The 26699-nt window shown below is 47.2% G+C and overlaps 2 protein-coding genes across 3 annotated transcripts in view; one reads left to right on the forward strand and one right to left on the reverse strand.

Annotated features, from left to right (window-relative positions):
* LOC116504524 (zinc finger protein 585A-like) overlaps nt 1–26699 on the forward strand; it is a 60152-nt gene that overhangs the window by 897 nt on the left and 32556 nt on the right. For both annotated transcript variants that reach the window (XM_032211570.1, XM_032211568.1), the window contains exons 3-8: nt 2509–2710; nt 4488–4638; nt 5779–6194; nt 7311–7434; nt 11160–11240; nt 14453–14620. In XM_032211570.1, coding sequence (XP_032067461.1) covers nt 2509–2710; nt 4488–4638; nt 5779–6194; nt 7311–7434; nt 11160–11240; nt 14453–14620 — 1142 coding nt within the window. The remainder of the gene's footprint in view (nt 1–2508; nt 2711–4487; nt 4639–5778; nt 6195–7310; nt 7435–11159; nt 11241–14452; nt 14621–26699) is intronic.
* On the reverse strand, nt 21945–23234 carry LOC116503811 (CD82 antigen-like). The gene has a single exon (XM_032210441.1). It carries the CDS (start codon nt 23232–23234, stop codon nt 22458–22460), a length of 777 nt encoding a protein of 258 aa, XP_032066332.1. The 3' UTR covers nt 21945–22457.

The raw sequence follows: 26699 nt of genomic DNA on the forward strand, positions 1-26699 counted from the left end.
TGCAGTTGGCTGAAGTAGCCTGCAGTGCTGCATTTAACCACTGCGCCACCTCGGCTCTTGCAATGTACATGTATACATCCAAACTAGACTGTATTGTTTCTCTGTGTCATATAATATACGTAGGTCTATGCATAATTTTGCAGAGCCAAACCAGACAGTTATGGAGATGCACATGAGAGACTCAATGATTCCTCTGAAGAACAGAATCACCAGCTCTTTGGGCAGTTTGAGCTTCCTGAGTTGGCGCAGAAAGAACGTGCTTTTTTGATGAGGTTTTTGATGTTAGGTGTCTATTTTAAGTTTTGAGATATGATATTTGGTGACTTAGGTAACATCAGGGTAAGAGAGGGTGACATTTGTTGCCTGTTTATGTACAAGCTGCTTGTCCTGCCAGACTGGTGAGGGTGTGGCGTTAGATGAAGTCAGCCATGTAGATGTCACGAAGGGGCTTTTTTCAAGAGGCAACTGGACTTTCTGTGGTGGTGTTTTTTTTCCTGAAGACATTTTGCTTCTCATCCAAGAAGCTTCCTCAGCTCTGACTGGATGGTGGGGAATGGAAGGATGGATCCAGTCCCCACCGTCCAGTCAGAGCTGAGGAAGCTTCTTGGATGAGAAGCAAAACGTTTTCAAAGAAAAAAAAACAGAAAGTACAGTTGCCTCTTGAAAAAAAAAAGCACCTTTGGAACCTAACATGACCTGGATGACTGAGAATCTCCATAGACTTTCAGCCATGTAGTTGTTATCCACAGAACGAAACCAGCCACAGACAGATAGATAGGCCTTCTTTAATGTCCAGTCATTAAGTGGCAGCGGCAAGGGACATGTAGGCTATGTCCTCGTAGTTTTAGTTATAGTAGTAGCAGCGTTGTGCTATCATGTACAGGTTCTGGCAATTCACTTAACAACTGTGGCAAAAAAAATGTCGTAAAAAAGGGGCAAAACTCACTTAACGACTGACTCCCTTAACAACGGAAATGTTGGGCTCAATTGCAGTTGTGAATCGAAGACCCCTTGAAGGGGGTAAAAAATAGGAAACTTGGAAAAGTATTTGGAGGGGAGGAAAAAAATATCTTTAAGAAATCTTAAGATTTTGCTTCGGCTAAACAAGGCAGAAGCTGTAGGGGGAAAGCCGTTTTATATAGATGAGGGCCAACCGTACCACTTACCCTATTTTTTGGACTATAAGATGCACTGATGTATAAGACGCACCAAGATTTTGAAGAGGTAAGAAAAAAAAAGTTTTTGCCTTCCCTCAGCCTCCAGCAGCACTCTGCAGGCTTCAGCAGGGCTGGGGGGAGACAAAAATGCCGTTTTTGCAAAAAACGGGTCATTTTTCTCAAAAACGAGGGGTGCTTTTTCCTTACCCCAGCCTTACCTCTGCTGAAGCCTGCAGAGTACTGCAGAGGGCTGAGGGAAGGCAAAAACGCCTCAGTTTTTGTGAAAAACAGCTTGTTTTTCGCAAAAATGGGACAGGACTTTGGGAGGCCCAAAATGGCTGTATTTGTTGTATAAGACGCACCAACATTTCCACGCTCTTTTAGGATGGAAAGATGCGTCTTATACGTGATAAATATGGTAGTACACCTCTCCCACTATCCGTGGCATGACAAAACCGCGCCCGACTAAGCCGCGCCCGATTAAACCGCGTCGCTGACATCATCAACAGGGCAACAACAGCCAGCGCGGAGAAAAAAGGGCGCTTTAAATAGCGCTTTGAAAGCAAGCCGATTCAACTTAAGGTAAGGGTTAGGTTTAGGGTTAGCTTTAGGGTTAGGGTTAGGGTTAGGTTAAGGGTTAGGATTAGGTTTAGGGTTAGGTTAAGGGTTAGGTTTAGGGTTAGGTTAAGGGTTAGGTTTAGGTTTAAGATTAGGTTTAGGGGGGTTAGGTTTAGGTTTAGGGGTTAATTTTAGGTTTAGCGTTTACAGCGTGCTGCTTCTCCGCGCTGTTGTCGCCCTGTTGATGACGTCAGCTACGCGATTTCGTCGAGCGCGCTTTAGTCGAGCGCGGTTTTGTGGTGGAACCCCCACTATCTGCTTTAGAGCCTTAGCACGGGCCCCTCCTGAGCCCTTTATCCACCTGTTATGCAGTTTTGGGCTATGCTGCCTCTTATCTGTTTGTTCCCTAGACAGTGTCTCTTCATCCCCCAAGGTCTTTCCTACATCCTTTCACAGCAGTAAGCAGCATCCAGCAACAACTTGTTATTTGTTGTTACTAGTGAAATTATTATGACATCATTAATGTTATCCTCTTCATCATTAAGAGCCATGGTGCCGCAGTGGTTAGAATACAGTACTGCAGGCTAATTCTGCCGACTGCCAACAATTCGATCCTGATTGGGCTCAAGGTTGACTCATCCTTCCATCCTTCCGAGGTCGGTAAAATAAGGCCTCAAATGGTTGGACCAACTCTTGTAAACCATTCAGACAGGGCTGTAAAGCACTACAAAGCTGTATAATAAGTCTTAAGCGTTATTGCTATTATGCCTGTTGTGTTGTTATTTGCCTGTAGGTTTCCTCTTGGAAAAAAAGACGTCTTAAAAAAATGGGTCTGGAACATTCGGCGGAAGAATTTCACTCCCACACGTCACCATGTGCTCTGCTCAGAACATTTTTGCGAGGCCGATTACCTAGAAAATGTGGCTTCCGGTCGGCGATACCTCAAGCCAGAAGCGATTCCGACGGTTTTTAATATACCTGAGCGACAGAGGAAGGTAAAGGTACCGGCGGTGGGACTGGTTCTCTCCCCTCCCATTATTGAAAGTAACCATCAGTTGTTTTACTCCTTGTCTTCCAAAAATGATTGTCTTCCAACAAAGATGATGAGGGGACTGGAGGCTGAAACATATAGAGAACGGTTGCAGGAACTGGGTGTGTCTAGTTTGATGAAAAGGAGGAGCAGGGAAGACATGATAGCAGTGTTCCATTGTTTGAGGGGCTGCCACAAAAAAGAAGGGTCCAATCCAGACGTGGTACTCAGCAGGTCCTGACCAGTTCTGGAGAACCGGTAGCGGAAATTCTGAGTAGTTTGGAGAAGCGGTAAATACCACCTCTGACTGGCCCCCATCTATTCTGCCTCCTGAGTCCCAGCTGATCGGGAGGGAATGGGGATTTTGCAGTATCCTTCCCCTGCCACACCCACCAAGCCATGCCTGTTAGGTAAAGCTCCTCGTTGGGAGAGCGAGTACGTTCAGAGAAGTGTTGTGAGAGTGTTGTTGGAGAACACAAAAACCAGCATGCAGAGACACTGCAGTTTAAATAGGCTTTTACTTTCATGGAAATAGAGGTATCAGAGTCCATCAAACAGTCCAAGTCATCACGGATAAGACAGTCAGTCACCAATGTCTTTCAGTTAAGGGATAATCCAAATAACATAGTCCAGTGTCATATAATCAGTTCAGAACTGCCTCCTGCCGATTACCTCCCATAGACCGATTAGATCTCACAGGTTAGGTCTCCTCCGGATTCCATCCGCCAGCCAATGTCGGCTGGCGACTCCCCGGGGGAGAGCCTTCTCTGTTGCAGCTCCAGCCCTCTGGAATGACCTCCCCGTGGAGATCCGGACCCTTACTACCCTCCCGGCCTTCCGCAAAGCCACCAAGTCCTGGCTGCTCCAGCAGGCCGGGGGGCTTGTGAAACATCCAGCCCCACGGAAACTGTGAATGTTGTGTATTTTAAATTATTGTTTGTCCATTTGTCTATTTATCCCCTTCCCTTGTCTATTGTGAGCCGCCCGGAGTCCTTCAGGAGTGGGCGGCATACAAGATAAACAAACAAACAAATAAATAAATAAATAAATAAACTCAAAGTTTGCTAGCAGTTGCAAAACTTACAATAGCTCACAGCACTCAGATCAGATCAGCCCAGCATCTAACGAAAACAGAGAGCTAACAGTCGTTCTGGCTCCCTCTTATGGCCGATTGAGGCAAACAGCAACCAATCACATTTTACAGTATGATTTAAAGAAACAGGTACAGCATTGCTATATGATTTATATATTGCCAACCCAACTATTAGATTATATTCCTAACAATGCCCACAGAACCGGTAGTAAAAAAAATTGAATCCCACCATTGGGCCAATCTATTTTTCAAAGCACCACAAGGCAAGGCAAGGCAAGAAGCAATAGGTGGAAACTAATCAAGGAGTGAAGCAACTTAGAACTGAGGAGAAATTTCCTGACAGTTAGAACAATTAATCAGTGGAACAACTTGCCTCCAGAAGTTGGGAATGCCCCAACACTGGAAGTCTTTAAGAAGATGTTGGATAGCCATTTGTCTGAAGTGATGTAGGGTTTCCTGCCTAAGCAAGGGGTTGGACTAGAAAACCTCCAAGGTCCCTTCCAACTCTGTTATTCTATGTTATCCATAACATGGGATCTGTTTCTGTTTCTGTCAGTGAACCCTAAAAGCCTCTCATTGGAAGCTGTGTCACACAGCCAGCTGGATTTGCCGGATACCTTCCCCAAGTTTATCTTGTTCTCTTCCACAGGGCGCTAAAAGAAGGCGGCCGCTTCTCCGCCGTAAGCCCCCCGACCCTCCACCGAGGAATCTGTTAAAAGTGGAAAGTAGTGCCAACGCGCCCTTGCCCGGGAGTAGCGTGGTGGGTCTGGAGCATTCCTACTCTCTTCCCGCCAGCCCAGGTGAGCCAGGGGTGCCCTTTGGTTCAGTTTGTGTGGCAGCAAAGTGGGTGCGCGGGAAATGCGTCCTTGAGTTCAGGAGGAGAGTGCGGCCTCCACACAAATGTCGTGTTTTGGGGAGCTCACACGGTACAAGTAGTCCTTGACTTACAACCGCAATTGAGCCCAGAATGTGCCTCATTTTACAACTCTTTTTTTGGGGGGGGGGGCACATTTGTTAAGTGAATCACTGCAGTTGGTAAATTAGTAAGACGGTTGTTAAGCGAATCTGGTTTCTTCACTGACTTTATTGTCAGAAGGTCGTGAAAGGGGATCGTGTGACTCCAGGACATTGCAACCGTCATACATATGAGTTGGTGGTGAAGCCTCCAAATGTAAATCACCTGACCCCGGGGGATGCTTCAAGAGTTGTAAGGTGTAAGGTCACTTCTAGCGATCACTAAACAAACAGTTGTAAGTCGAAGACTATCTGTATATACACTTATTTTTTGGAGCATAAGACACACCTTTCCCCCCCCAAAAAAGAGGTGAAAATCTGGGTGCGTCTTATAAACTGAATACAGCATTTTTGGCCTCCCAAAACCCCGCCCCCTTCACCAAAATGGCCGTGCAGAGGGTTTGGGAGGCCTGTAAAGTGCAGGCCTCCCAAACCCTCGTCAGGTTTTGTGATGGGTCTGTAATGGGCAATGGTGGGTTCCGGATTCCATTGCAACCGGTATGGTTGCAACGGGGCCCAGTGTCCACCACATGAACATGCACAGTGCATGCATGCATCCTTACCTCTTGCGACGCCCCCGCGAGCCTCCACAACGCTTCAGCTGTTTGGCGGAGTATCGCATAGGCGCCGTGTGCTCCGTGCACGGAAGCGCTGAAGAGCTCAAATACAGATAAAGAGCTCGGACGGGTGGGCCCTCCGGAGCACCGTACCAGAACGGTACCCAGGGCTCTGGGCAGGCGCCGGTACGCCTGTACCGGCGCATACCTCCTGCAACCCACCACTGGGGATGGGTCAGGGGTGGGCTACATCAGGTGAGCATCTTCTGATGGGTCAGGTATGGGTCACGTCTGGTGATGGGTCTTGTGATTTATTTATTTATTTTTGGTTAAAGTTAATCCTTGATGATCTCCTTTTGGTCCTTTTAGCCCCGGACCCTCCGCTGGCATCCATCCAGGAGCAAGACCTAGCGAAATCAGCCACAGGAAGCTCTCCCATGCTCCAGACCAGGCCTTGGCGAGAGTGCCGGGACAGAACCAGGCAAAACGCCCAGGAGGAGCCGCTGATCAACTCTGAGTCGGAACGCCGGCGTTTCCGTGACTTCCGCTACCAGGAGAATGAAGGGCCCCGTAAAGTTTGTAGGCATCTCTGGCATCTCTGCCACCAGTGGTTGAAACCCGGGAGATACACGAAGCTGCAGATCCTGGAGCTGGTGATCTTGGAGCAGTTCCTGGCCCTCCTGCCTCAGGAGATGCAGGAGAGCGTCAAGGAACAGGGGCCCTCAACCTGCAACCAGGCTATCTCTCTGGCAGAGGATTTTCTAGAGAACCAGCCATGGGGGGAGGTGAGTGTTCACCATGGGGCACAGACGTGCAAGTGATGAGTGTCCCAAAGGTGCTTTTTTTCCCCAGGAGGCAACTGGACTTTCCGGTTTTTCTTTGAAGACGTTTCGCTTCTCATCCAAGAAGCTTCTTCAGCTCTGACTGGATGGTGGGGAAGGGAAGGATTTGTGCTCCTTGCAGACAGCTGACCATTTGCATTCTCTTTAGAGAGTCCTTGAGGCCGCTTGGAGGTATATCTTGTGTCTTCAGGGTCACCTGAGTGGTGCAAAGGGGTGTGGAGTCTTTTTGGAACTGTTGAAAGGACTGTGTTGTAAACTGGAGATAGAGGATGTCTTCTCCATCCCCTCTGTTGATGGCCTCAGTCCATCTACATTGTCCTTCTTGACTTAACAGAATAGAATAGAATAACAGAGTTGGAAGGGACCTTGGAGGTCTTCTAGTCCAACCCCCTGCCTAGGCAGGAAACCCTATACCGTTTCAGACAAATGGCTATCTAACATCTTCTTAAAGACTTCCAGTGTTGGCGCATTCACAACTTCTGGAGGCAAGCTGTTCCACTGATTAATTGTTCTAACTGTTAGGAAGTTTCTCTTCAGTTTTAAGTTGCTTCTCTCCTTGATTAGTTTCTACCCACTGCTTCAACAGTGAACAACAGTTCATTTAGTAACCGTTCGGACACACAAGGATGTTGAAAAGAGAGACGTATGACCAATTTTTCATTATTATGACCATTGCATGGTCACATGATCGAAATTTGGATGCTTGGCAACCGGTTCATATATATGACTGTTTGCTGCGACCTTCTGACAAGCAAAGTCAACGGGGAAGCCCGATTCCCTTAACGAACTTTGTTACTAACAATTGCAACGATTGTAACACGGAAGGTTGTAAAATAGGGCAAAACTCACCGAACAACTGCCTCACTTAGGAATGTAAATTTTGGGCTCAGTTGGGGTCGTAAGTCAGGGACTACCAGTGTTATGGACTTTCAACAAGCCTTTCCCCCCCTCCCCCCCGACATAACCGTTCTTGCAATTCTCTGTGAAAGTCGCCCTCTTTTCTCTACCGTTCGATTCACCCTCCATTTCTCTTAATTCTCCCTTTTACGTCTGGTCCAGGTGAATCGGCTGCTCAAAGGGCAAACCTCTAATTTCCCAGCGTCAAAGGAAGCTCCGTCGGAAAGCCAGCAGATGGAAAAGTTCAGGAAAATCACGAGAAAAGAGAGAAAAGCTCCTTTTTCAGGTGAGGACTTCTCACATTTCCTGCTGCTGACTACAGTGGCCTCTTTGGAGGGGAGTTCAGGAAATTCAAAATGGTGGCCGTGCGGTCAAAGATCTCTTCCTTTTTTCTCCTGCTTCATGGATTCCTCCGTTATGACCACCATGTTGAATTTTTTTTCTTTTATTTTTTTCTTTTTTTATTGAAAAGTTTTAATAAATTTTACAAATATTTCCCCTTCCCTCCCTCCACCCCAACCCTTCCCCACCGCCAGCCCTCCCTCCCCCGCAACTTCCCAGAGCAAAATACAGGGTATAAACATTTAACAATCATACACTAACATAAGCTAACTAACTATAACATCCTGCCTCCCTCTTGTACTTTAACTCCCCTTTTATTAAGCTAAATTTAAATAAATTATAACATTCCTTGCTCATTCATTCATAAGCTAATTGAAATTTCTTAGTCCAATATTTATTTTGAATGTAGTCAATCCATCTTCTTATTTATTCCCCCCCTTTTATTGTGAGCCACCCAGAGTCCTTCGGGAGTGGGCGGCATACAAACCAATAAACCTAACCTTCTCCATTCCAGCAGCTGAATTTTTTTGACCTTCCCTGCAGGTGTCACTGCAGAGAACCCAATTTCTCATCCCCTTCCCTTCCTTTTTCCACACCTCCTAGTTCGACAACTGCTTTCTTAATCCCCTAGTCCTGTGTGAGGTGCCGAGTACCTCAGCTGCGCTGTCATTACTAAAAAGTACTTTTTTGTTTCTTAAGAAAACAAAAATAATGTCACGACTTACAAGAGCTCATTTAGTGACTGCTTAAAGTTATGACACTGAAAAAGTGACCATTTTTCACCTTTTTCCCTGTTGCTGCATCCCCAGAGTCAAAATTTGAATGCTTGGCCATTGTTTCATATTTATGACGGTTTTACAGCATCCCGGGGGGAGGGGTCACATGATCCCCATTTGTGACCTTTTTTTAAACAAAAATCAGTGGGGAAGCCAGATTCATGTAACATCTGTGATACTAATTTAACAGCTGCAGTGATTCACTTAACAACGGTAGCAAGAAAGGTCGTACAATGGAGCAAAATTCACCGAACAAATGTTTTGCTTAGCAACACCAATATTGGGCTCAATTGAAGTCGTAAGTCGAGGATCTCCTGATCAGCATGTAAGGGGGGGGGTTAACCATTAGTTACGTCAAATGTGCTGCCATCTGATATGTTATAGAGCAGGGGGTCGGCAACTTTAAACACCCAAAGAGCCATTTGGACCTGTTTCCACAGAAAAGAAAGCACAGTGAGCCACAAAATCTTTCCCGTGCCTGACTTATTTCTTGAGCGGCCACAAAATTAGCCTATCTAGTTGAATTAAATATTCTATTTCTTCTGAAACTTTTCTTTTCTTGGATTTATCCATGGATGGCTGTTCTGACCCCCCTTGTTCCACACCAAAGCACACTCCGAGCCAAAGATCAGTTATGGCATTTAATTAACAGACAGACAGGTACTTGGCAGCAAACCGGCACAGACAAACTTGGGCAGCAATAAACACAGATAAGGCTTGGCAGCAATCCAGCCTGCCAAGCTCATAACAATGTTCTCCGACATTTGTTCCTGTGTTGACTTCTGCAAGAGGGGCATATGCACAAGCAGTCTTTTTATAGTCTGGAGAGGAGCCTAATGACCACCAGCTGAGCGCAATTATCTCCTGTAATTGTGTAATTGTTCCTGACACCTAGTAGCTCTTCGATGGCGTGCATCCAGGAACAACTAACTGCTGGCGTCCGGCTCACTCTCCCTTGTCTCCTCCCCACTGGTCCAAGGCTCAGGTGCCTCCTGGTGGCCAACCAGTCTTTCTGCGCCCTGCTCGGAGTCTGAATCCTGTCCAGGGTCCTCCACATCCTCCAGAGCCAACTCATAGGGCCCCTCGCTGTCGGAGTCTGGTGGCTGCTCCAATGGCTCCTGTTGGGCCACAACAGTTGGTCTACCGGGGGTCGAAACGCTCAATAAATTGTGTGCCAGTGGGTGTCGCACATTGGCAGGCGTGACACATATTTTGAGCAACAGGGAGCCGCAGCAGAAGGATGAAAGGGCCACATGTCACTCCAGAGTTGCTGACCCCTGTTAAAGAGTAAAGCTGAAAATATTCCCATTTGTCAAAGATATTCCTGGTGATAGTATTGACTTAGAAACTGGGGGAATTGTTTTTTACTGCTTTGTGATTTCTACAGAAGTTTTCAGCCGATTATAATCTGTCCTATTTTAAAACTGAGGCTCGAAAGAGTTGTATCTGAAGATGTAAAACAACTGAGATAAAAATTCTAAAATCACCCCAGCCGTAGGGAAACATTTAACTAGGATGATAAAAACAAAGCATTTATTTACAAATCAGTAAGAAAGCTTTTTAAAGTTTTATGTCATATATGTCAACTTACTGTATTTTATCTCTGAGGCTGTTTTCCCCCCCTCTTAAATCTTTTAATGATAGAGGTAGTACCCCCACACCCATGATCACGTGATCACATTTTGGAGGCTTGACAACTGGCCTCCATTTGCAGCTATTTGCGTTGTCCTGTGGTCACATGATCACAATTTGCAATGGTTTGTTTTTAATAGAATAGAGTTGGAAGGGACCTTGGAGGTCTTCTAGTCCAACCCCCTGCTTAGGCAGGAAACTTTACACCACTTCAGACAAATGGCTATCCAACATCTTCTTACAAATTTCCAGTGTTGGAGCATTTACAATTTCTGGAGGCAAGTTGTTCCACTGCTTAATAGTTATGTTAGGAAATTTCTCCTTAATTCTAAGTTGCTTCTCTCCTTGATTAGTTTCCACCCATTGCTTCATGTCCTGCCCTCAGGTGCTTTGGAGAATAGCTTGACTCCCTCCCTTGACAGAAGCTGCTGTTTACCTTCAATTTCTGGCAAAGAATGCCCATTGGATACAATGAGTCACTTAAGAACCGTGGCATTCACTTAATAACCTAAAGATCATCAACTCAGGTGGAGTTACATCGTGATCCGCTTAACAATCGACACAACTCGAATAATATAAATACTTCATTTGGCCAGGTGTTCAAACGTTCCGTTTTTCCTTACAATTCTTAATTCCGCATTCGATTATACTTACAAGTTGTAGATAACCTATACTTTGGTACTTTTGCTGTTGGACTCTCCTGGCCTTCATAAACAATCTTGTGTAATAAAGAATGCAGCTAGTCCTCAACTTACGACAGTTCATATAGTGACTGTTCGATGATACGTCGTCACTGAAAAAAAGTGACATGACCATTTTTCACACTTACGACCACTGTGGCATCCCCACGGTCATGTGATCAAAATTCAGGTGCTTGCCAACTGACTCATATTTATGACGGTTGCAGAGTCCCAGAGTAACGCAATCACTTTTTGTGAGCTTTTGACGAGCGAAGTCAATCGGGAAACCAGATTCACCGAAGAACAGAGATGCTAACTTAACAGTTGTAGTTCTCTTAACAACTGAGACAAAAAGATCATAAAATGGGACCAAGTTCACTTAACAGCTGTCTCACTTAGCAACATATTTGAGGCCCAATTGCGGTCGGAAGTGGAGAACTGCCTGTACATTCTTTAAACCATCTCTGCCTCCCTGTAAGACAGTTCAGAACGAGTTATCTATATCACTGCAGGGAGACGGACCTGTCTTACTACTGGTTTTTTTCCCCTCCTGTGACAATTGTTTCCATTTTGTCTTCTAGAAGACAGGACGGCAAAAGAGACCATTGAAAAGGAAGACGCTTCCAAGAAGATCGTGTCCTCTGAGGTTGCCGTGATTGAAAGTGGGTACCTATTGGAAATGTTGGGGTCTATTCTCACCCAGGCTTCACAAAGTCTCGAAGCAGACTCCTTGTCCCGACAAAACCCCTTTTTATTAAGCTCACGTGAATTCCTCTCATTCACATCCAGCAAAATCCCGGCAAACAGTCTTTCAAGGGTGAATTTACAACCACAGACCTTATCAGGCTTGGAGAGCTGCCAGGGCCGACACCTTCCAAACGCAACGCTGTGCAAGAAAATACTTGGCAAGGAGTCCCCGAGAGTCACGAAGAAATCTTCACACTAATTAAATGAACTAATTGTCTCCTGCAAACTCCCCTCCCCTTTTGCTCCTCTTTATTCCCTATGGGAGGGGCCATTCACCGTCCACTTGTGCCTTTACTCCTGAGTCAACCCTTGTTCCTTAGCTGTTCCCTTCTCCTGGCAGCTCTGCGCATGGGCACATCGGGAACAGGCTCCAGCTGTTCTTCTGCCCCACTGATGTCCGACTACGAAGGCAGCCGATAACTATCAGTCAGCCACCTCTGCCTCCGACGCAGAGCATTCATGAGAGCCTTCCCCAGGCTCCAGGACTGGCCCATGTTCCTCCCCAACCTGCTCACTGTCTGAGTCTCCGCAGGGCCGCTGGCGAGCCACAACATGGTCTGGGAGGAAGGGAGACACGAAAAAGGAGCACTTTAGATGTTCTGCTCTGAAACCAGGTTCCCCCATTGCATCGAGCCATGATTTGCTTTCCTGTGGCTTCTGGAATGAAGTCTCATTCCACAAATATTGCTAGTTGCAGTCTCCATCTAGTTGACCAGTACAGATAGTCCTTGACCTATGACACAGTTGAGCCTAAAATCCCTCTCTGGTCCAGAATGTGGCAATAGGGAAGCTGTTCAGCTAGGATTGGAGAGACCCAGTTTCTAATCCCCTTTCTACTGTTGGGACTCCCCTCCCTCAGTCCCAGAGCTGAGGTAGGGATGGCGGGATGGGGAGAAGTAATTGGGAAGGTGTGGACTAGATGCGGAGAGACCCAGTATTCATATTAACGATGCGCTTGATGGTTACCGTATTTTTCGGCGTATAAGACACACCTTTTTCCCTCAAGAAGGCTGAAAATATGGGCGCGTCTTATACACTGAATACAGCATTTTTGGCCTCCTGAAACACCTCCCCCTTCACCAAAATGGCCGTGCAGAGCCTGTAGAAGGCTTTCAGAGAGCTCCTGGGGGCTGGGGAGGGCAGAAATGAGCAAAAGATGGGCTGTTTTTTGCTCAATTTTGCCTCCCCACCCCCCAGGAGCACTCAATAAGCTTCCTAAAGGCTATCCATGCCCCTTTTTTGGCAAAAAAAACAACAACCCAGGCCCGTTTTTGTGAAAAACGGGCCATTTTTGGGAGGTTTACAGAGTGCAAAACCTTTTTTTAACTTGCCTCTTCAAAACTTTGCTGTGTCTTATACTCCAAAAAATACAGTAATTGGAGGGGCTGTATTTTTGTTTTCAACTTTCCTGCCAGAGTGTCTATGAAGATTCTCAGTCATCCAGGACATGGCTGTCCCAAAGGTGCTTTTTTTTTTCCAACTGGACTTTCCAGTTTTTCTTTTGAAGACGTTTCACTTCTCATCCGAGAAGCTTCTTCAGCTTTGACTAGATGGTGGTGAATGGAAGGATTTATACTCCTTGCAAACACAGGAGAACAAAACTCATCAGGACAAGATTCAGCAGCCCATCTGCATTTAAAAGACAAAAGGCCACTCTCTTGAAGGCAGCCAAGTCAACATTTTGGGCAGAGAGGACCACTGGTTTGAAAGAGGGGTCAGAGAGACCATCTATGTTAAAATTGAACACCCTCCCTCAAAGGGGGGGGGGAGGAGGGAATATGACATCATAGTATAGTATAGCCTTTATTGTCATTGTACATCATGTATGCAACGAAATTGATTTTAGCCTCACTGGGGCAATCCATGACAAGAAATACAAACAACATAAATAGCGTAAAGAATAATCCCTATGCAAGTAATTAGGAAAAGGAAAAAAAACCCTAGTCATTCGTTTCCACGTGTGATTGTGGTTGTCTTTGAGAGTCTCACAGCCCAAGGATAGAAACTATCTTTAAACCTGTTTGTTCGGCTGGCTATGCTTCGATCTCTTCTGCCCGATGGTAGAAGTGCAAAGAGACACTGACCAGGGTGTGAATCATCTCTGAGCATCTTCCTTACTCTGCTAAAGCAGCGAGATCTGGCGATGTCATCCAGTGGGGTCATTTAGTCATTTAGTCACTTTATTTGTATGCCGCCCTTTTCCCTGGGGGGACTCAGGGCGGCTCACAGTTCAAAAGGGGAGGGGAAAGACAAACAATTTACAACATAAAGACACTACATCATTTAAAAACTCAACAGTCATACAATTCGAGTGTGGGTTAGAGTCTTAACCCCAGGCCAGCCGGGACAGCCAGATTTTAAGGGCGGCGCGGAAGGACTGGAGGGTGGTGAGGGTCCGAATCTCCACGGGGAGTTCGTTCCAGAGGGTCGGAGCAGCCACCGAGAAGGCTCTCCTCCGGGTAGTTGCCAGTCTACACTGGCTGGCTGATGGAATTCGGAGGAGGCCTAATCTATGCGATCTTATCGGTCTAGTGGAGGTAATAGGCAGTAGGCGGTCTCTCAAGGGGTCAGAGGGCAACCAATGGTTTCTTGTGCCGAATTGATCACTCTCTGCAATGCCTTCCTGTCCGCAGCTGTTAAACCAGCATACCGTACTGTAATACAATATGTGAGGACACTTTCTATGGTGGGCAAATAGAAAGAGATCGTCCCCCGTTGTTCCACCTGATTTTTTTCGCAGGGCTCTAAGGAAATGAAGTCTCTGTTGGGCCTTTCCAATCACCAGGGACGTGTTGTTTTTCCAGCCTACATTTCCAGTCTTTTGAGCAGTTTCACACCCATTTGCACCACACAGGTGACCCCGAGGACACGGATAAACCACCAAGTGGCCTCAACGGCTCTCTAAAGAGAATGCAAATGACCAGCTGTCCTAGAGTATCAATCCTTCCCTTCCCCACCCTCCAGTCGGAACTGAAGAAGCTTCTCGGATGAGAAGCGAAACGTCTTCAAAAGGAAAACCAAATAAGTCCAGTTGCCTCTTTGTGTGGGGGGGAGGGAAGCACTTTTGGGGTTTTCTTGGCAAAGGTCAATTTGGGGGCTGAAGTTTCTGTGTTTTTTTTTTAAATAGTGATTCCAGACAGGGATGAGTTGCAGAGTGATCAAGATGGGGAGCCAGGCAGGACACCCTGCGGAGAGAACGGCAGGACGGACGCAGAAGAGCGTTCCGAAGATCCAGATGATGCCAAGGTCCAAGAACTGGAAGAAACAGCCGAGGAAGGAAAAGACGCAGCAGCAAGTAATCTCCTTTCGGTTCTCTGGCTCGTTGTTAATCAGAGTTGGTTTTAATTACCGTGTTTTTCAGTCTATAAGACGCACCAAGATTATGAAGAGGCAATTTAAAAAAAAAAAAGTTTCTGCACGCTCCAGACCTACCCAAAACGGCCCATTTTTCACTCATTTCTGCCCTCCCCAGACCCCAGGAGTACTCCGAAAGCCTCTTAAAGGCTATGCACAGCCATTTTGGCAAAGGGAGCAGGGTTTCGGGACACAAAAAAATGCTGTATTCAGTGTATAAGACGCACCCAGTTTTCACCCTCTCTTTTGAGGGAAAAAGGTGCACCTTTGCTCTGAAAAATACGGTAGTTCCCGAGGTTCCCCCCTTTTTTCCTGGGGATCATCTCTCTCTCTCTCTCTCCTTTCAACTCTCTTATTATCCACGTGTGCTTCCTTCGTTTTCTCCCTTTCCTCACGAAGCACGCAGCGAGGGCGAAACCACGAAAAGAATTGAATGCCCCAGACCAGACGTCCTTGACATACAACCAATTTGTTTTGTGACCATTGAAAAGTACGGGTAGACTTAACAAGAGTTGCCTCAGTGATCATTCAGAGTTACAACGGCCCTTTTTCACACTTAATGACCACGGCAGCCTCCTCCTGGTGATGTGAACAAAAGGGTCAAAAGTGGGTAGGAAAAGCGACTCTAAGTCAACTGTCGTCATAAGTTTGAACTGTCACTAAACGAATTGTTGAGGACTGCCTCTAGTGGGTAGTATGCTATGCTCTAAAGCAGTGTTTTTCAACCTTTTTTGTGCAAAGGCACACCTTTTTCACGAAAAAAAATCACGAGGCACACCACCATTAGAAAATGTTAAAAATATTTAACTCTGTGCCTATATTGACTATATCTTCTCAATTTACAATTATCTCAATTTGCAATTGTCTTTTGTGAAGTATAAATCAATTTATCAATTTAAAATCCACTCTCTTGAGATTATACTTCCTAGAATGCTAGCATCCATCCAAGGGTATGAGGTAGGTATTACCTAGTTCCTCACTCATTATTCCAAAACTGAAAGCTAACAACAGCATCATTGAAGTATAGGAACAGTATTGGGAGAGGAACAATTGAGGGCATTCAAAATCTTGGAACTGTTTTGCATGAGTATAGCCTGTGCTTTAGCTTCAGAGCCATCCTACAGGAGCGAGTCCAGAGAATTTGACGGGGGGGGGAGCAAAGCTGCTCCCTGAGGCGCGGCAGGGAAGAGGCGGCAGAGGTGGGTGATCGCGGGAGAAACTGCGCTTGGGGCGGCGGGGCTTGGGCTCCCTTTCCGAGGCAGTGCAGGGAAGAGAGCAGCGTCTGCGCTGCTTTTGCTGGAGGTGGGGGAGCGCATGGGAGTCCTGCGGTCTTCTGCCTTTCAGGGTTCAGGGCGAGGCTCGTGCGCGGAGTTGCCCCTTTGGGCTCGTGTTCATCGTGGAAGATCTCCCGTTCCAGCTTTGCGATTTCCCCCTTCCCGAGTTTTCTTGAACCTTGCCCCTTCCTCCCTTCCCGGGACGAGAAGAGCCCCATCGGCTTGTCTGGGCCAAAATCTGCCTGCGGGAGGGTGACAGGAACAGGGAGGAGGAGGAGACATTGCTGGGAAAGCGGGGGTGCTGGCTTCGTTCCTCTTGCTTTGCGTTCAATCTCCTTGTCCTGATTTCTCTGCTGGGAAATAAGCCCGGAGGAGCCAGGTGCAAGTCAGCGGGCATTTGCGTGGTGCCGCGAACGCGATCCCGGAATCCCCGGCTGGGGTTGTCAAGCAGACCAATCTGCAGCGCTCCCGAAACGGCGGGCTTATTGGGGGAAGCAGTGGGGTTTTTTGGAAGTGAATGGCCTCAAAACCTGCGGAATTCAACAAGTCTTGTTTTGAAGAGCTCCGCTGAAAACACCCGGCGGGTGTTTTTCCCACGGCACACCTTACACTATGTCACGGCACACTAGTGTGCCGCGGCACAGTGGTTGAAAAACACTGCTCTAAAGCAGAGGTGGGGAGCGATGGCCCTTTTAATGGCTCGTGGCTGGCTCAGGAATTCTGGGAGTTGAAGTCCACAAGTCATAAAAGGGCCATAGTTCCCCACCTCTGCTGTATCGTATAGTGATGGCGAAGCTTTTTCGCCTCAGGTGCCAAAAAATGCGTGCACGTTCTATCGCACTCGCTCGCATGCACATCCCCATAATCTAATCCCCCCCCCCCGTGCTGTGCATCCACATGTGCATGACACCCCCACCCCACCCCTGCTGCCCTGCGCGTGGCTTTCATGGAGCCTGCAGAGGGCAAAAATTGCCTCCCCTGCACCCCCCCTTCCCCCCCGGGAGCCCTCTGGAGTCCGGAAACGGCCTATTTTCCAACTTCCGTTGGGCCCAGTAGGTCCATTTTTTGCCCCCCCCCCCCAGGCTCCAGAGGTTTTCTAGAAGTCTGGGGAGGGCGAAAAACTGCCCTACATTCAAACCAGAAGTTTGGGAATGGACTTCCGGGTTGCCAGTTGGGCTGTTTTTCTCCCTCTGGAGGCTTTGGGAGGCTTCCCTGAAGCCTCCGGAGGGTGAAAAACAGCGTGGAAACTGGAAGTCCGTTCCCAAACCTCCGGTTTGCATGTTGGGCCGTTTTCCGCCCTCCTCAGGCTCCTAGAAAGCCTCTGGAAAGCCTTCAGGGAAGCCTCCTGGAGGGCGAAAAATGGCCGAAAATCAAGGCGGAAAAATCAGCTGCCCTTAGAAATGGCTCCGTGTGCCACTTGTGGCACGCAAGCCATAGATTTGCCATCACGAGTATAGAGATATATTATCACTTTTTGTGATCTGGATCATATCCTTGTTAAATCTCTTCCTCTCTCTCTGTGTCTCTGTCTCTCTCCCTCCCTCTCTCTCCCTCTTTCTCTCTGTCTCTCTCTGTGTCTCTCTATGTGTTTCACTGTGTGTCTGTGTGTGTCTCTGTCTTTGTGTGCCTGTCTCTCTATTTGTCTACCTCTGTGTATGTGTGTGTCTGTCTCTGTCTGTGTGTGCCTATCTCTCTATTTGTCTACCTCTGTGTGTGTGTGTTTGTGTGTGTGTGTGTGAGTGTCTGTCTGTCTGTCTGTCTCGGTGTATCTTTCTGTCTCTTCCTCTCTTTCTCTCTCTCTATATGCCTGTGTGTCTGTGTATATATGTGTCTCTCTCTCCCTCTGTGTGTCTCTCTCTGAGTCAGTCGTTATGTGTGTGTGTAGCTCTCTCTCTCTCTCTCTCACACACACACACACACATAAACATGCACACGCACAAACACACACCAGAGGGCACTGGGTAAACCTGTCCAAGGGAATTATCTGCAAAAATCACACTTAATCACACTTGGAAGGTTGGGCTCGCTGTTCCATCTGCTCAGTGTCATCAACGAATGAACAGTGATCGGAAAGGCTTGGGAATTGTCTTTTCGTGTAGCGGTTTTGTGTTAACAACGTGGAGAAATAACACAGCAACAGGTTCCAAAGCTTGAAGGAAGTTTATTGAGGATGCGTGTTTCTCCAGAGAACAAAGCAACCATTGGATGCGTCACGCGCATCGTTGAGAAAAGAAGGCCCCTTGGGAGTTTTGTAGCACGTTTGAAAGGAGACAGCCCAATAGGCAGCAAGGGTCCCGGTTTCTTGTGGATAGAATTGAATGCAGATAGATCTTCTGGATAAATTAAATGCATTATCCAATTCTTGGACAATGGGAAGAAGTGCAAAGAAGGATCATCTTAACCTAAATCATGACTATGGATAAAGCTTAAAAATTAACCAGTCTTTCTCCACTTCCGGCACGTTTAAGATGTGTGGACTTCAACTCCCAGAATTCCCCAGCCAGCATGGCTGGCTGGGGAATTCTGGGAGTTGAAGTCCACACATCTTAAACATGCCGGAGGTTGAGAAATTAGATCAGGTAGCTCAGAGCTGATGTTAATGTTTCAAAGTCTCATATAACTAAAGGTGGATAATGCTGACTGGGCAAATGTTGAGGAGATTAGCCAGGTTTTGAAATCTTTAAGATACGCTATAGGGATCCTGGTACTCCTCTTTTCTGAGGAGAATTCAGCCCTCAGAAGTGCAAACCAGAATGCTCAAGGGTGAGAGAAACTGGGGATTTCATTTGAACCTCTGGAGTCTCAAAACTGGCTTGAGTTCAACGCATCCGCTACCAGCCAGGCCAAGATGTCTCTTTAACAACCTGAGGGAAACAACCTGGAAAAAAGGGATTTTGTTATTTTCCCTTAAAGGGAGCGGTCCCTTTAACCGCGGCAGCGGCCTTCCACTTGGGAGATTCAGCCGTGGCCTGCAGCATACACGTTCCGTCCTGCGCAAATGTAAAACGCAAGACCGATTCCCAGAATCTCGAAGGCGATCACGACGAAGGACACGAGGAAAAGGGCGTCCGCCACTTTCTTGAACCACTTTTGCACAAGCGTACGGCATCCCTGTTTTTTCACGGGCCAGTCCCTCGCCACAGTTTTAGGGGAAACGGTGTTCAACCGGCAGACGCCCAGCGCCGGTTGGAAGCTGGCTGGGTGGTCGCTGCAAGAACATGGGTAGGTTCCCATTTTTTCCTGGAAAAAGGTGTTGTTTTTCCAATTTTCCGGCCCGGTCCAGCCACAACAAGCCAGTTTGACCTGGACATAATCCAAAGCTATCTCTTTGTGCTGGTTGGCTTGGTCCATTGGGTTATAGTTGTGGATGAGGCTGAGGACATTCTTGTTGAGGTTGTCTTCCGTCTTTTGCTGTTTGATAAACAAGCCAGGGAAAAAGTGGAAGATGACAATGACGATCAGGAGCGGGATGTAGGCGATCAGAGCGAATTTTACTCCAAAGTAGAGTCCGAGGCTGCCCCATAAGCCGAGAAACATGGCGAGAGCGCCCACTGCGATGAAGATGTACAGCAGGCCTTGGAAGGAGTCGAAAACAGACTGCAGGAGGGAAACGTAGGCGCTCTTGGTGATCAAAACCCAGAGGCCTATGCTGAACATTGCACCTCCCACCAGAAACAAAAGGACATTGAAGAAGAAGAACAAGCACTTGAGGCATTTGAAGAAGCATTTCGACATCGTTGCTTTTTCACAGAACCTCTTTTCAGAACTCAGAACCTTCAGCGTCAAAGGAAAGAAACACGGCAACCAAACAGAATAGCTTGGCTGTGTTTCCGGGTGGGTCTGAACCATAGAAGAGCCCTCCTAGACAATGACAGCATTGTCTCTCAAGGGCACTCTAGCCAGGTCTGGTCTTTATGATCCATCCTTTAGACTTGAGCGGAAGCCCGTATGGCTGTTGGCTTCAGGAATGGTTCTAGCAGGGTTGGGGAACGATGGGCCTTTTATGACTTGTGGACATCAGGTCCCATGCTGGCTAAGGAATTCTGGGAGTTGAAGTCCACAAGTCATAAAGGGGCCATCATTCCTCATGTTGGCTAAGGAACTCTGGGAGTTGAAGCCCACAGGTCATAAAGGGGCCACCATTCCTCATGTTGGCTAAGGAACTCTGGGAGTTGAAGTCCACAGGTCATAAAGGGGCCATCATTCCTCATGTTGGCAAAGGAACTCTGGGAGTTGAAGTCCACAGGTCATAAAGGGACCATCATTCCTCATGTTGGCAAAGGAACTCTGGGAGTTGAAGTCCACAGGTCATAAAGGGGCCATTATTCCTCATGTTGGCAAAGGAACTCTGGGAGTTGAAGTCCACAGGTCATAAAGGGACCATCATTCCTCATGTTGGCAAAGGAACTCTGGGAGTTGAAGTCCACAGGTCATAAAGGGGCCATTATTCCTCATATTGGCAAAGGAACTCTGGGAGTTGAAGTCCACAAGGGGCCATCATTCCTCATGTTGGCTAAGGAACTCTGGGAGTTGAAGTCCACAGGTCATAAAGGGGCCATCATTGCCCACCTCTGATCTAGAGCATCTCCTATGCTTTTCAATTTCTTACTTCAGTCAAAATATTTTCCCAGATATTTGAACACCCTTTGAGCTTCTAATTCAGCTTTAAGCCTCTCTAGTAAGGTTTTATGGTTTCCTAATTCCTAAAACATTGCTGTTGAGCATTGGAGAAAAGTACTTAAAAACAAACGCTATAAAATGATATCTGGGCTTTTATGGTATATAATCGCAATTCGAGGTCATTAAAAATGTAAATGTGTCATTATTCTCCCCCCCCCCCAAAAAAAACCCCAACTCCTGGAATTTGACTTGTCCTGATTCCGCTTGGCCTTTTGTAGGATATTAAAAAAGAAGTTTTGTCATCTAGCGTGGGGCCCTGACAATAAAGATGAGCCTGTGTCATGGTGGAGTTGAATGTAACATGTCAATGTTTCTCAACCTTGGCCACTTTAAGATAGGTGGAGTTCAACTCTTGGCTGGCTGGGGGATTCTGGGAGTTGAAGTCCATCTGTCGGTCCACTTTTTTAAAAAAAAACTCTCTTTTTTACAACCCATGCAGCATCCCCGTGGTCATGTGATCAAAATTCAGACGCTTGACAACTGACTCATATTTATGACGGTTGCAGTGTCCCGGGGTCACGTGATCACCTTTTGCGACCTTCTGACAAGCACAGTCAATGGGGAATCCAGACTCCCTTAACAACCAGGCTTCTAGTTTAACAGCCACAGTGAATCACTTAACAATGGTGGCAAGAAAAGACGTAAAATGGGGCAAAACTGACTTAACAAATTTCTCACTTAGCAGCATAGATATTGGTCTCAACTGTGGTTGTAAGTCGAGGACTATATGTAACTGAGCCCAAAATTTCTGTTGCTAGGCAAGACTAAGTGAGTTTTGCCTCGAACAGTTGTGTTGTGGCCTGCCAGTGGCCAATGGAGCTGGCAGCAGATTTGGACAGTGAGGAGGTTAGGGAGGAAGATGGGCCAGTCCTGGAGTCTGGGGAAGGCTCTGATGAGGGCTCTGTGTCAGAGGCAGAGAGGGGGCCAGAGCTGTATGCCAGTTATCAGCTGCCTTCAGAGTCAGACATCAGTGAGGCAGATGAACAGCTGGAGCCTGTTCCCAGTGTGCGCATGCGCAGAGTTGCCAGACGAAGGGGAACAGGTAAAGAACAGGGGTCGACTTGTTACTAAGGCCACAGGTGGATGATGAATGGCCCCTCCCAGAGGAAATAAAAGAGGAGCGAAAGGGGAGTAGAGTTTGCAGGATACAATTAGTTCACCAGGACAAGGAGTTTGTTCCATGTTCTCGGGAAGTCTCGGTCAGAACAGGTTGCAAGTCAAGAATTGCCTGTACAACAAAAATAAACTCCCTTCAAATGAGCAAAAAACAGAAAGATCTGTGATCCCGAGTCCTCCTTTGAAGCTCACCTGACCTTTGACCTGATGGACATCCCAAGCACCAAACAGGAAGGGAAAGAAAATTGTACAGCCGATAGAACTTTATTTTTCAAACGTTGGAGAAACAAAGCAAGTGATACAATTCCAGATGGAAGAGATTTTTCCCTTGGAATTGAGGAAGTCAGCCTCAACAGCGGGGTCTGAAAAATGTAAGAAGGAATGAACCAGCCTCAGGTAGGAATATTTGTGGAAGAAATCCACAAGTCTAATCTCCCAACTTTATCCAAATTGCACAGAAGGAAGAGGGTACGAACCCAGCGGAAGGGGTATATGGAGCATCCTGAATCTTATTGTGGTGGTGAATAAAACTCTAAAAGCCCGGCCATTCAGAACATTTGCATTCATTTCTGGAAGGAGCAAGATAAGTAGAGGAAGAGTTGTTAGGCTAAAGCTCTAGCAGGGACTGCCAAGCATCGTCTGGAACAAAGAACCCAGTTCCCTCTTTCCTCCTGGATCGCATCCAAGCTCCAGGCGGCGTTGTCATCTTTAGTATAGGCATGTTTTGTTTTTGAAGAGGTGGATAGAGAGCCCTATCCCCAGCAGCTCTGTGATGGCCACTCCTGTGCAGACCCCAAGAAAGAGGTTGAAATTTCTCTGCAACCAGCTCAGCACAGCCATCCGGCACCCCTGCTTCTTCACGGGCCAGTCGGTCACGTTGGTTGTATCCGAATAGGGCTCCAGAGCACAGAAACCTGTCCCCATGTAGGCATCCTCTGTGTGGTTGCTGCAAGAACATGGATAGTAGCGCATTTTGCCTGCCCAAAGGATTTTGTTGAGTTGCCAGTCTTCGGGTCCGGTCCAGCCACAGCACGCAAACTTGATTTGAACAAAGTCCCAAGCGGCTGCGAGGGCCTGGTTTGTATCGTTGGAAGAGTCATATGTCTGGAGGAGATCAATCACCACCTCGGGTATCCTGGCTTTCAGCGAGCTCTGTTGGAAGCAGATCATCAGGCCAGCGGTCATCTGGGCCGAGAGGATGAGCAACAGGCAGGCGATGTAGAGGCCAAGGGTGCACCGGATGCCAAAGAAGGCCCCTAAGCATCCCAGGTAGCCAAGCACCATGGTGATGGCACCGGCTCCGATGAAGACGTAGATCCCAGTTTTGAACGTGGGAGACGAGTTCTGCAGGATGGGAATGAAGGCCTTTTGGTCAACCAAAATCCAGGTCCCGATCCCAACCATCAGCGCCCCCAAGATGAAGAACAGGTGATTGAAGAAGAAAAATAAGTGTAGGGTGACACTTTTACTGCAATATCCCACCATCATCTCCCTTTGAATAGAATCTTGGGATTTCTGTTTAAAACAGAAATTCCAACAGAAACGGAACATTCAACTGGGGGGGTGGGGGAGTCCACAAACACAACAGAACAACTGTATGTCGCCATCTGTGGAGCTTCTATTTTAGGCTTACTAAGCTTTAATCCTGTGATGGCGAACCTATGGAACCTCCCTGCGGGCACGTGAGCCGTCGCCCAGCTCAGCTCCACTGTGCATGCGTGTGCACCTCCCGCCAGTTAGCTGATTTTCAGGTCTCTGCCGCACATGCAGGAGACACGCGGGCATGCGCAGGGGGGCGGGGAGAGTACGGGGGCGCATGCATGGGGGTGTCAGGAACACGGGGCTTATGTGCATGCATGGGGGGGGAGGACACATTGTATTATGGGTATGGGCACGCGTGCATGCGCTGTTGTGCGCGTGCTTTTGGCATGTGAGGAGAAAAAGCTTAGCCATCACAGCTTTAATCCATTCTATTTTTTCCCCTCTTTTTTACGTTTGGGCCCAAATCAGTGTTGACTCCTGATGATCGCCTGGCTACGACGTCCCTGCACTAAAATAAGGGAGGCACCACAAAGACAGTGGTTGATTTATTTCGGTTAGACAAAGGCTGTGTTCCTTGAACAAATGCTATTGTGGATATGTTATTTTCTTGTGTGTTATCGCTAAGCCCCTTTCATTCAATCAGTCAGTCAGTCAGTCAGCTGGAGGGGACCTTGGGGGTCTTCTGGTCCAAATCCCTGCTCAAGAAGGAGACCCTACCAGTCTCTTCTTAAAAACTCTAGTGATGGAGCACCCACAATTTCTGAAGGCAAGCTGTTCCACTGCTCTTTGAACAGCCGATTTGAACAGCCGAATTGCAGAACTGCAGTCAGCTGAAGTGACCTGCAGTGCTGCACTCTAACCACTGCGCCACCTCAGCACAAGAGTTGCCTCAGTGATCATTCAGAGTTACAACAGCCCTTTTTCACACTTAATGACCACGGCAGCCTCCTCCTGGTGATGTGAACAAAAGGGTCAAAAGTGGATGGGAAAAGTGACCATAAGTCAACTGTCGTCGTAAGTTTGAACTATCACTAAACGAATTGTTGAGGACCACCTGTAGTGGGTAGTATGCTATGCTCTAAAGCAGAGGTGGGGAACGATGGCCCTTTTAATGGCTCGTGGCTGGCTCAGGAATTCTGGGAGTTGAAGTCCACAAGTCATAAAAGGGCCATAGTTCCCCACCTCTGCTGTATTGTATAGTGATGGCGAAGCTTTTTCGCCTCAGGTGCCAAAAAATGCGTGCACGTTCTATCACACTCGCTCGCATGCACATCCCCATAATCTAATCCCCCCCCCGTGCTGTGCATCCACATGTGCATGACACCCCCACCCCAGCCCTGCTGCCCTGTGCGTGGCTTTCATGGAGCCTGCGGAGGGCAACAATGGCCTCCCCTGCACCCCCCTTTCCGCCCCGGGAGCCCTCTGGAGTCCAGAAACGGCCTATTTTCCAACTTCCGTTGCGCCCTCTCCAGCTTTATAGAAGTCTGGGGAGGGCGAAAAACTGCCCTACATTCAAACCAGAAGTTTGGGAATGGACTTCCGGGTTGCCGGTTGGGCTGTTTTTCTCCCTCTGGAGGCTTTGGGAGGCTTCCCTGAAGCCTCCGGAGGGTGAAAAACAGCGTGGAAACTGGAAATCCGTTCCCAAACCTCCGGTTTGCATGTTGGGCCATTTTTCGCCCTCCTCAGGCTCCTAGAAAGCCTCTGGAAAGCCTTCAGGGAAGCCTCCTGGAGGGCGAAAAATGGCCGAAAATCAAGGCAGAAAAATCAGCTGCCCTTAGAAATGGCTTCGTGTGCCACCATCACTTTTTGTGATCTGGATCATATCCTTGTTAAATCTTCCTCTCTCTTTGTGTCTCTGTCTCTGTCTCTCTCTCTCTCTCTCTCTCTCTCTCTCTTTCTTTCTCTCTGTCTCTCTCTGTGTCTCTCTGTGTCTCTCTTCCTGTTTCACTGTGTGTCTGTCTGTGTGTGTCTGTCTCTTTATTTGTCTACCTGTGTGTATGTGTGTGTGTGTGTGTATGTCTGTCTCTCTGTCTATCTCAGTGTGTCTCTTTGTCTCTCTTCCTCTCTTTCTCTCTCTCTCTCTGTGCCTGTGTGTCTCTGTGTATATTTTTGTGTCTTTCTCTCTGTGTCAGTCGGTATGTGTGTGTAACTATATGTGTGTGTTGCTCTCTCTCTCTCTCTCTCACACACACACACACAAACATACACACGCACAAACACACACCAGAAGGCACTGGATAAACCTGTCCAAGGGAATTATCTGCAAAAATCACACTTAATCACACTTGGAAGGTTGGGCTCGCTGTTCCATCTGCTCAGTGTCATCAACGAATGAACAGTGATCGGAAAGGCTTGGGAATTGTCTTTTCATGTAGCGGTTCTATGTTAATAACGTGGAGAAATAACACAGCAACAGGTTCCAAAGCTTGAAGGAAGTTTATTGAGGATGCGTGTTTCTCCAGAGAACAAAGCAACCATTGGATGCGTCACGCGCATCGTTGAGAAAAGAAGGCCCCTTGGGAGTTTTGTAGCACGTTTGAAAGGAGACAGCCCAATAGGCAGCAAGGGTCCCAGTTTCTGGTGGATAGAATTGAATGCAGATAGATCTTCTGGATAAATTAAATGCATTATCCAATTCTTGGATAATGGGAAGAAGTGCAAAGAAGGATCATCCTAACCTAAATCATGACTATGGATAAAGCTTAAAAATTAACCAGTCTTTCTCCACTTCCGGCACGTTTAAGATGTGTGGACTTGAAGTCCACACATCTTAAACATGCCGGAGGTTGAGAAATTAAATCAGGTAGCTCAGAGCTGATGTTAATGTTTCAAAGTCCCATATAACTAAAGGTGGATAATGCTGACTGGGCAAATGTTGAGGAGATTGGCCAGGGTTTGAAATCTTTAAGATACACTATAGGGATCCTGGTACTCCTCTTTTCTGAGGAGAATTCAGCCCTCAGAAGTGCAAACCGGATTTTGTTCTTTTCCCTTAAAGGGAGCGGTCCCTTTAACCGCGGCAGTGGCGTCCTTCCACTTGGGAGATTCAGCCGTGGCCTACAGCATCTCTGATCTAGAGCATCTCCTATGCTTTTCAATTTCTTACTTCAGTCAAAATATTTTCCCAGATATTTGAACACCCTTTGACTTCTAATTCAGCTTTAAGCCTCTCTAGTAAGGTTTTATGGTTTCCTAACTCCTAAAACATTGCTGTTGAGCATTGGAGAAAAGTACTTAAAAACAAACGCTATAAAATGATATCTGGGCTTTTATGGTATACAATCGCAATTCGAGGTCATTAAAAATGTAAATGTGTCATTATTCTCTCTCCGCCCCCCCCCCCCCAAAAAAACCCCAACTCCTGGAATTTGACTTGTCCTGATTCCGCTTGGCCTTTTGTAGGATATT

This window comes from Thamnophis elegans, chromosome 2 (assembly GCF_009769535.1).
Source record: "Thamnophis elegans isolate rThaEle1 chromosome 2, rThaEle1.pri, whole genome shotgun sequence".
NCBI lineage: Eukaryota > Metazoa > Chordata > Lepidosauria > Squamata > Colubridae > Thamnophis > Thamnophis elegans.